Genomic DNA, 9,820 nt, shown 5'->3' on the forward strand with positions numbered 1-9,820 from the left:
ATCAGGTTGGATGGGGAGCGTCGGTGCACAGCCATTTTCAGATCTCTCCAGAGATGTTCAATCGGGTTCAAGTCTGGGCTCTGGCTGGGCCACTCAAGGACATACACAGAGTTGTCCCAGAGCCACTCCTTTGTTATCTTGGCTGTGTGCTTAGGGTCGTTGCCCTGTTGGAAGATGAACCTTCACCCCAGTCTGAGGTCCAGAGCGCTCTGGAGCAGGTTTTCATCAAGGATGTCTCTGTACATTGCTGCATTCATCTTTCCCTCGATCCTGACAAGTCTCCCAGTTCCTGCCGCTGAAAAACATCCCCACAGCATGATGCTGCCACCACCACCATGCTTCACTGTAGGGATGGTATTGGCCAGGTGATGAGCAGTGCCTGGTTTCCTCGAGACATGACGCTTGCCATTCAGGCCAAAGAGTTCAATCTTTGTTTCATCAGACCAGAGAATTTTGTTTCTCATGGTCTGGGAGTCCTCCAGGCGGGCTGTCATGTGCCTTTTACTGAGGAGTGGCTTCCGTCTGGCCACTCTACCATACAGGCCTGATTGGTGGAGTGCTGCAGAGATGGTTGCTCTTCTGGAAGGTTCTCCTCTCTCCACAGAGAAACGCTGGAGCTCTGTCAGAGTGACCATCGGGTTCTTGGTCACCTCCCTGACTAAGGCCCTTCTCCCCCGATCGCTCAGTTTGCCCGGGCGGCCAGCTCTAGGAAGAGTCCTGGTGGTTCCAAACTTCTTCCATTTATGGATGATGGAGGCCACTGTGCTCATTGGGACCTTCAATGCTGCAGAAATTTTTCTGTACCCTTCCCCAGATCTGTGCCTCGATACAATCCTGTCTCGGAGGTCTACAGACAATTCCTTGGACTTCATGGCTTGGTTTGTGCTCTGACATGCACTGTTAACTGTGGGACCTTATATAGACAGGGTGTGTGCCTTTCCAAATCATGTCCAATCAACTGTATTTACCACAGGTGGACTCCAATCAAGTTGTAGAAACATCTCAAGGATGATCAGTGGAAACAGGATGCACCTGAGCTCAATTTTGAGTGTCATGGCAAAGGCTGTGAATACTTATGTAGATGTGATTTTTTTTTATTTTATTTTTTTATTTTTAATAAATTTGCAAAGATTTCAAACAAACTTCTTTCACATTGTCATTATGGGGTATTGTTTGTAGAATTTTGAGGAAAATAATTAATTTAATCCATTTTGGAATAAGGCTGTAACATAACAAAATGTGGAAAAAGTGAAGTGCTGTGAATACTTTCCGGATGCACTGTACGTTGATAGCATTAATTATTCTGAGTTATTATGACAGCCAGCAACTGCACTAGTTGAGCCTGAAATTCATTTTTACACCAAGTAACACTTAAATGGTTGTTGTTCTCCCCTGGATCGCTGGTTTTGGCAGTTTTTACTTGGAAAGAGACCAGAAATAGAAAAAAGGCGATTACAATCATTATGGCGCCGCCCAGTGGTTGCTCAGGAAAACTTTGGATAGAGCGCCACAGTGCCTGCCCACCTTTTCAGCAGTCTGGGTTCCGAAAGTATTTTTCCCATTCAAATTCCATAGGCTTTTCATAAAATAATTTCTAAGTAATGAAACAAACCAACCAGCTCTGAGGTGAAGCAGAACATTAAAACTTTGATTTAAAGCAAAAAAGTATTTAAAAATTCAGGCAAAAAGACAAAGGTAAAAGACTGTGCACTCACCCTTTCCACGAGGATACAAACTAAAATCCCATAAAGCACTGCGAATGACATATTTGAATAAAAAACAATGAAAGTATATAAAACTATTGATAATATTGAAAATTGGGGTTATCCCCTTTTCTCCCAATTTGGAATGCCCAATTCTCACTACTTAGTAGGTCCTCTTGGTGGTGTGGTTACTCACCTCAATCCAGGTGGCGGAGGACAAGTCTCAGTTGCCTCCACTTCTGAGACATCAATCCGCCAATCTTATCATGTGGCTTGTTGTGCATGACACAGCGGAGACTCCGCATGTGGAGACTCGTGCTACTCTCTGCGATCCACGCACAAATTACCACGTGCCCCATTGAGAGCGAAAACCACTAAACGCGACCACAAGGAGGTTACTCCATGTGACTCTACCCTCCCTAGCAACCGGGCCAATTTGGTTGCTTAGGAGACCTGGCTGGAGTCACCTGAACAGCTCTTTTAAACAATGGCATATACCAGGACAGACCTACCGTAAACTCAGAGGTTGTTCATCTATGGTATATGCCATTGTTAAAGGAGTTACCTTTAAAAAAAGGTGCGTTTCATTCGGTTGATGGTTACTTTTATTTTGACAGCTGAGATTAGTTGTGCGTATCATTCGGTTGATAGTGACTTTTATTTGGACTGCTGAGATTAGTTGTGCGTTTCATTCGGTTGATAGTGACTTTTATTTTGACAGCTGAGATTAGTTGTGCGTTTCATTCGGTTGATGGTGACTTTTATTTGGACAGCTGAGATTAGTTGTGCGTTTCATTCGGTTGATGGTGACTTTTATTTTGACAGCTGAGATTAGTTGTGCGTTTCATTCGGTTGATGGTGACTTTTATTTTGACAGCTGAGATTAGTTGTGCGTTTCATTCGGTTGATGGTGACTTTTATTTTGACAGCTGAGATTAGTTGTGCCTTTCATTCGGTTGATAGTTACTTTTATTTTGACAGCTGAGATTAGTTGTGCGTTTCATTCGGTTGATGGCGACTTTTATTTTGACAGCTGAGATTAGTTGTGCCTTTCATTCGGTTGATGGTTACTTTTATTTTGACAGCTGAGATTAGTTGTGCGTATCATTCGGTTGATGGCGACTTTTATTTTGACAGCTGAGATTAGTTGTGCCTTTCATTCGGTTGATGGTTACTTTTATTTTGACAGCTGAGATTAGTTGTGCGTATCATTCGGTTGATGGTGACTTTTATTTGGACTGCTGAGATTAGTTGTGCGTTTCATTCGGTTGATAGTGACTTTTATTTTGACAGCTGAGATTAGTTGTGCCTTTCATTCGGTTGATAGTGACTTTTATTTGGACAGCTGAGATTAGTTGTGCCTTTCATTCGGTTGATAGTGACTTTTATTTTGACAGCTGAGATTAGTTGTGCGTTTCATTCGGTTGATAGTGACTTTTATTTGGACAGCTGAGATTAGTTGTGCGTTTCATTCAGTTGATTGTGACTTTTATTTTGAAAGCTGAGAGTAGATAGTTGTGTGTTTAATCCAGTTGAACGATATTGACTTTTATTTTGACAGCTGTGATTAATAAGTAAGCCTCTGCTGTGGTTGCAGTCTGTTTTCCAGTCCTTTGCTGAAGCGGCACTTTCGGAACAACACGCCGCTGAAACTGTAGCCCAGTTCACTCACATCACAGTTCAGAGTTTCTGGACCAAACGTAAGATATTGTTTTCAGTTTCATGTGTAACACGCAAACTCGATAAAAAGACCAGTTTAAAGGACTTTAAAGGTAGTTTTGCTCATTGTTACGATTATTATGTTTTTACGGGATGTGCAAAAGTTCAGCTGTCATAATTAGAGTGTCGACTGTTTAAGTTAATAAAATATTAATAATTTGAACAGATTCGCGGTTAAAACTAAAAGCAGTCCTTAAAGCAGGGCGTTCAATTGGTACACTACAAAATAAACAATTCACTAAATTAAAAAATATTATCTAATTTTTATATCTTATCCCTATGCTTGTTTCAGCCCTCAAGCTCTGGGTTGGACGTAAAAGTACAGCCTCAAGCTTGAAGTGACATTAAGTAGGAAGTAAAGATGTGATGCAGATGGTTTGATGGGTGTGAATGTGTGTTTAAGGAAATGAGTCCTAACCCATTTTTGCACAACCTCTTTCTCCAGACACGATAGTGATAAAGGGTCTTTAATCAATTTCAATTCATCGGTTTAGTCTCAGCCATGGCTGTGAACGTGTACTCGACATCAGTGACAAGTGAGAACTTCAGCCGCCATGACATGCTCACATGGATAAACGAGTCTTTACAGATGAACCATGCCAAGATCGAGCAACTGTGCACAGGTCAGTGAGCCCCTTCACTACACATACTGACAGTTGTGTTATTCTACTCACTGAGCTTTCTGGACAAATAAAGTTTAGTTTGCATTTAGAGGATAAAAACCTCTAAATACTGTAGAGTAGCAGTGGGATGCGTCATGGATTGACTCATTTGCATGCTAAAAATGTTCTGTCAATAATATCTATCATGCTTAAGTGAGAGTGAATGGACAAAAGATAACGGTCGGGACCTGCAGGAGCATTTTTATTTGTTGACTTTGCTGTTGTGTTTCAAGGTGCTGCGTACTGTCATTTCATGGACATGTTGTTTCCAGCGAGTGTTCCACTGAAGAAAGTCAAATTCCAGGCCAAACTTGAGCATGAATACATCCATAACTTCAAACTACTTCAAGCCAGCTTCAAGAAGATGGGAGTTAGCAAAGTATGTGGACTAATGCAACTCCAGTAAACAAAACCTATTCAAGATGTAAGATACGTAAACCTGAACATGTCTTTCATTTCTATGCAGATTATCCCAGTTGACAAGCTTGTGAAAGGCAAGTTCCAGGATAACTTTGAGTTTGTGCAGTGGTTTAAGAAGTTCTTTGATGCAAACTATGATGGGAGAGAATATGACCCGGTCGCAGCACGACAGGGACAAGATACAGCGGACAAACCGATTCCAGCAGCAGCCATAGCTAATAAGCCTAAGAAAGTCAGCTCAGGTGAGGAGAGAGAACACAGTATACAAAACCCCCAGCCTTTTTTAGGATTATCTTGGTCATATCTCTTCTGCAAATTAACATGTATAGATTTTAAACGTATAGCTGAAGGCCTACTAATATTTAATTTAAAAATTATCATTTTTAATTAATAATTTTCATTTGGGGTTACACAGTACTCTCAGAAGTACATAGGACTAGTGTTCTTGTCGGAAGCCAGTTGTTCCATTGCTCCAATACTAGCAGGTGCATGACAGGTGCAGCTGTTATGGATTATGATCCCCAAAATATGTGGGCGTGAACCAGTCACACATGCCAATGGGCCCATCCTTTAACTGTTTTTACATGTATGAGAATGGCTGGAGCCTTAAGTTGTATGTGGATGTATTTTCTGTTTACTTCAGACATGGGCAGCACACTTGCAATCAAGCCAATGGCTCCTGTTGGTAAGATGTTTATTGCTGTGGCTGTTACCAGTCACAGTCTCTACCAGTCACTTCACCTCTGATGGTGTTGTTTCATTTAAGTGTTGCACAGAAAAGTCACGATGCAGTTCTCAGATGGGTTTATTGCGTTGTAGGGCTGGGTATTGATACAGATTTCCCGATTCGATTCTATTCGATTCCAATTCACAAGCTTTTGATTCGATATCGATTCATATGTGTATATTTCAGTTATAATGTCCCTTTTGCTTACAGATAAAATCAATTCTCTACCAGCTAATACTGTTCATTATACAGGGGACCTTCTAACTATGTACATTAAGACAAAATTAATTTGACTAATTATATTTTATTAGTTTTTCATCATTTTGGTTACATTTTAGCTTTTTAAAAATGAACATCCATGTATTCAATCCATAAATATGATGTTATATTGCATATATTATATTTTGTTACATGTGTATTGTTTAACTACATAATTTGTACTATTTACATGGAGTGTCTGTAAATGAACGCATGTTAACGAGAGAGACTTGTATGGCTTTATCTCATTTGCGCTATGCGTGATTAGAATTAAATGTTAATTTGTTTGTTAGTTTTAATCAACAACTGACTGTAGAGAACAGAAAGGGTATTAAAAGAGGCATTATTCAATGACAAATGGGTTGCGTGGATCTTGTCTTTGGACACATTACAAGAACAACTTTTACTCTCAACACGCTGTGAAAGGATCTCACTGCTGAATAATCCACCACTATACTACACAATTACTGGTGAGTGAAATCTAACATTTACCAGCCAGTTGCTGAATATATACATTTTTAGTTGAATAGCAGGAAATTTGGTCACATCTGCGAGTGATTTCCTCACATTGTAGTGGAGGGTTGCGCAAAGAAATCAATCTTGGTATTTAAGAATAGATATCGAGATTGTTGAAATGAAGATTGCGATGCGTCGGAAAATCAATATTTTTACCCACCCCTATTGCATTGGGTCTCTCACTGATTGGTTATAGATGGAATGTGTTATTTTAACAGGGTTGAGGTCAGTTTAATTTCAGTCCCTATTGGAATATTGGAATTCTTAAAATATTGAATTCTTAAGGATGGTTCCCCAAAAATAAATGATTTACTCAGCCTCCTGTTGTTCCAAACCCTTATGACTTTCTTCCGTTGAACACAAAAGGAAAGTTAGGCAAAATGATAGGGACTGACAGCCTCAGTCACCATTCACTTTCATTGCATCTTTTTTCCATACATTGAAAGTGAATGGTGACTGAGGCTTTCAGTCCTTAACATTCTGACTAACATCTCTGTTTTTGTTCCACGGAAGAAAGACATGGCTTTGGAATGACATGAGGATGAGTAAATAACTTTTTGGGTAGTTGACTAAAGTCAATCTGAGGCTGGAATTGAACCTTATTCTGAAGGAAGATTCACAAGTATGTATAACAAAATGATGGATGTCATGTTGATCTATAGCTCCACAGCGTTCAGCCACAGCACCCAAGTCTGCACCAAAGACAGCTCCAGCTGCAATACGCAGTGCAAGTGGTGGCGATGAAGACAAAGGAGCGCTTACTCAGATGGTAAGACGCTGATGTTATAAGATCAATAAATGGACAGTAATCACATTGGCTTTAGCAACACTACTGTGTAACAGGACAGAGACATTATTTTCAGTGTTCAGATGTATGAATATTAAGCAGCTATTTTTTTAGTTGAGAAAAAAAAAAAAATCAAATTCTGTCATCTTGTACTCACCCTTACATGGTTTCAAACCTGTATAACTTTCTTTCTTCCATGGAACAAAATATGTTAGGCAGAATTACAGCCTCAGTCCCTATTAAGAAGTTATAGGAAAAAGTATATGGGAAAAAAGATAATAAAAAAAGTGAACTATCCCTTTGGATTGAATGCATTTTCTCAGTTGATTATGAAATTGTGCCACAGCACTACATATACATTTAAAGTTTTATTATTCTTTTCAGTATTCTGTCTGGTTCCTGATTCTGCTATTTGAGAGCAGCCTCCCAAAATGTTTTCGACCTTAAAGTTTAATGTTCCTATCTGAGCAGGTAAATGATCTGAAGGCCACCATTGCAGACATGGAGAAGGAAAGGGATTTCTACTTTGGCAAACTCAGAAACATTGAGCTCATCTGCCAAGAGAAGGAGGGTGACGGTGACCCAACACTTCAAAGGATTGTGGAAATTCTGTACGCTACAGATGTAAGTGTATTTCAGTGCTTAAAGTAAATCTCAAACAAAAGTTTCTTCAACAAGCTCAGTTGTGTGGTTTCCTCTGTCTTTCAACAGGAAGGTTTTGTAGTTCCAGAGAGTGATGTGGGTGAACCGGAAGAGTTTTGACCAATCCAGGGGTGACCTTTTTAAAATTACCCCTTGGACACTCAAATGCACATACTGTACTGGCTGATTACTGCTGTTCTGCTGCACTTGCCTTTGGTCCATTGTTTTGGACTGTGACTTTTGAATGTCTTTTATTCAGGGAAGTTCTATACCTTGAATTTTCAGCTTTTTTATTGAACTTCAAAACAAAAACAAAATTTGTGAATGTAAAATAAAGTAGTTAACAATGGCTGTTTGTATTAAGCAGTCCAATGAAGTGATGACGCTCAGTGTTTCTTGAATGGATCTTGACAATCATGCTTCTCCACTAAAGGACTCCAGTATTTACACTTGAAAATGCCATTCTGGTCCATTCATTAGTAAAGGAACAGGCATGATGAAAGAGATCCCCAAGTGTATCTGGTATGCTTTTGTTAGTGTTATCTAATTTCTGATCTGCACATTTGATTGCTGGTTGAGCAGCTGAGTGTTGAGTGATGTTCACTTCCTCTAATAAGCAATGAGACTGAATGTGTTAACTTCTCGTTTTGCATTTCCCTTTTACATAGACATGAGGCTATGAGGAACAGGCTGACACTTTGTGAGTTGGGAGAACCAGCCTTTTTAAAGGAATATTCTGGGTTCAATACAAGTTAAGCTCAACCGACAGCATTTGTGGCATAATGTCGATTACCTAAAAAAGAAGCAAAAATCAAAGTTACAGTGAGGCACTTACAATGGAAGTGAATGGGGCTGATTTTTGGAGGGGGTTAAAGGCAGAAATGTTACACTTATAATATTATAAAAGTACTTGCATTAATTCTTCTGTTAAAATTCATGTATTATTTGAGTTGTAAAGCCAGATCTGTTTTTGTGTGTGTGTTTGGGTTTTTTTAAGAAAAGGAGGGGCAACTTTTTTCTTAATTTTTTTTTTCTTTTATATTTTTGCTTACATGCATAACGATACAATATAAAGCAGTCTACAATTTTTAATTCGAAAACACAAATAATTTCTCCCATGGTTTTGGCTTCTTATGCATCTGAAATCGTTGGCTGCTGAAGACAAGGTCTGACGTCCAGTTTTTGTAGTCCAGGCACCTGTTCCCCAGCTTGAATCATACGGTAAACCTCTGGGAAGGAGAGAGACTGCAGCTCCGCATCTGCTCCTGATCCATCAAGACTCTCTCACGAGCCACGTCCACATTCTACTTCTCCATCGATCAACTGATTTGACAACTCGTTTGCTGAAAACAATTTAAAGCAATTCTTTACTGAATTCACTTAACTTCTCTGTTATTTAGATTGGATGCTCAATAAACATAAGTAACCTACCAGTTACTAAAGGAAATGTTTTAACTGTTTTAGGCTATCCTCAAAACCATCATTTGGTTTCAAAATAAGTTTCCTTTACAATCATTCTTTCAAGAATATGTCCATAAAACGCAATGTTACATTTTGTTTAAACTGTAGGTACACACGTGGCGATTTTTATGTTACTAACACGAAATGCTCATTTAATTTCATACTGCATGTTTGCAAAGTCCGCCAGTACACCGACGTCCGTATACGCCTCTTCGGCATTCCGCCAATCATGCGCGTTCCATGAATTTCAAAATAAAAGCCCCCCACTTAAAAAAAAAAAAAAATTTATAATGTTTACTGTATGTAAAGATACGTGCACTGTTTTGTGTAGATTTAGTTTGGGTTTTTTATATTGTAATGGACAAATAAATGTTTAACTTTTTTCCTCTGATATAAGTATGATTCCTCTATGTAAGTATGAATAATTGTAACTGTTTTTTTTTTTTTGTTTTGTTTTTTTTTGGCTACCATAGGCTATAATTAAAGGAATATTATGGATTTAATACAAGTTAAGCTCAATCGACAGTGTTTGTGGCATTATGTTGATTACCACAAAAAAAAAAAAATATTTCGACTTGTCCCTCCTTTTCTTTAAAAAAAAAAGCAAGAATAGGGGTTACAGTGAGGCACTTACAATGGAATTGAATGGGACCAATTTTTGGAGTATTTAAAGTCATATTTGTTTAATGTCTTTTGACTATACTTTTGAAACAGAGAGTATTTAAAAGTTTTTATGGACTGGCCCCATTCACTTCTGTTGTAAGTGCCTCACTAACTATAACCCAGATTTTTACTTTATTACATTTTTTTATTTTTTATTTATTTATTTATTTTTTTTTAAGGAAAGGATGGACAAATCGAAATAAATTTTTGTGGTAATCTACATTATGCCACAAATGCTGTTGATTGAGCTTAACTTGTACTG

At 38.6% G+C, this 9,820-nt stretch overlaps 1 protein-coding gene across 2 annotated transcripts; it reads left to right on the forward strand.

The window, feature by feature from the left end:
* Nucleotides 1-3,245: 3,245 nt before the first annotated feature.
* Nucleotides 3,246-7,810, forward strand: LOC127415441 (microtubule-associated protein RP/EB family member 1-like). Of its 2 annotated transcripts, XM_051654164.1 has the most exons (8): nt 3,246-3,403; nt 3,868-4,045; nt 4,318-4,463; nt 4,551-4,746; nt 5,148-5,189; nt 6,668-6,774; nt 7,264-7,416; nt 7,504-7,810. In XM_051654164.1, the coding sequence occupies exons 2-8, from the start codon at nt 3,925-3,927 to the stop codon at nt 7,552-7,554; spliced, it is 816 nt and encodes a 271-aa protein (XP_051510124.1). In that variant the 5' UTR covers nt 3,246-3,403; nt 3,868-3,924; the 3' UTR covers nt 7,555-7,810. The 2 variants fall into 2 exon arrangements, with proteins under 2 accessions (XP_051510124.1, XP_051510125.1); XM_051654165.1 differs by lacking the exon at nt 5,148-5,189 and having other exon boundaries at nt 3,247-3,403.
* The last annotated feature ends 2,010 nt before the right edge of the window (nt 7,811-9,820 follow it).

The sequence above is a fragment of the Myxocyprinus asiaticus genome, chromosome 24, assembly GCF_019703515.2.
Source record: "Myxocyprinus asiaticus isolate MX2 ecotype Aquarium Trade chromosome 24, UBuf_Myxa_2, whole genome shotgun sequence".
Classification (NCBI taxonomy): Eukaryota; Metazoa; Chordata; class Actinopteri; order Cypriniformes; family Catostomidae; genus Myxocyprinus; species Myxocyprinus asiaticus.

Bases quoted from the DNA above. Each gene is read 5' to 3' on its own strand.
- LOC127415441 (XM_051654164.1), top strand. From the start codon at position 3,925: ATGGCTGTGAACGTGTACTCGACATCAGTGACAAGTGAGAACTTCAGC. The intron at 4,464-4,550 runs GTATGTGGACTA...ATTTCTATGCAG, and splicing joins AGAAGATGGGAGTTAGCAAA to ATTATCCCAGTTGACAAGCT. The intron at 7,417-7,503 runs GTAAGTGTATTT...GTCTTTCAACAG, and splicing joins AAATTCTGTACGCTACAGAT to GAAGGTTTTGTAGTTCCAGA.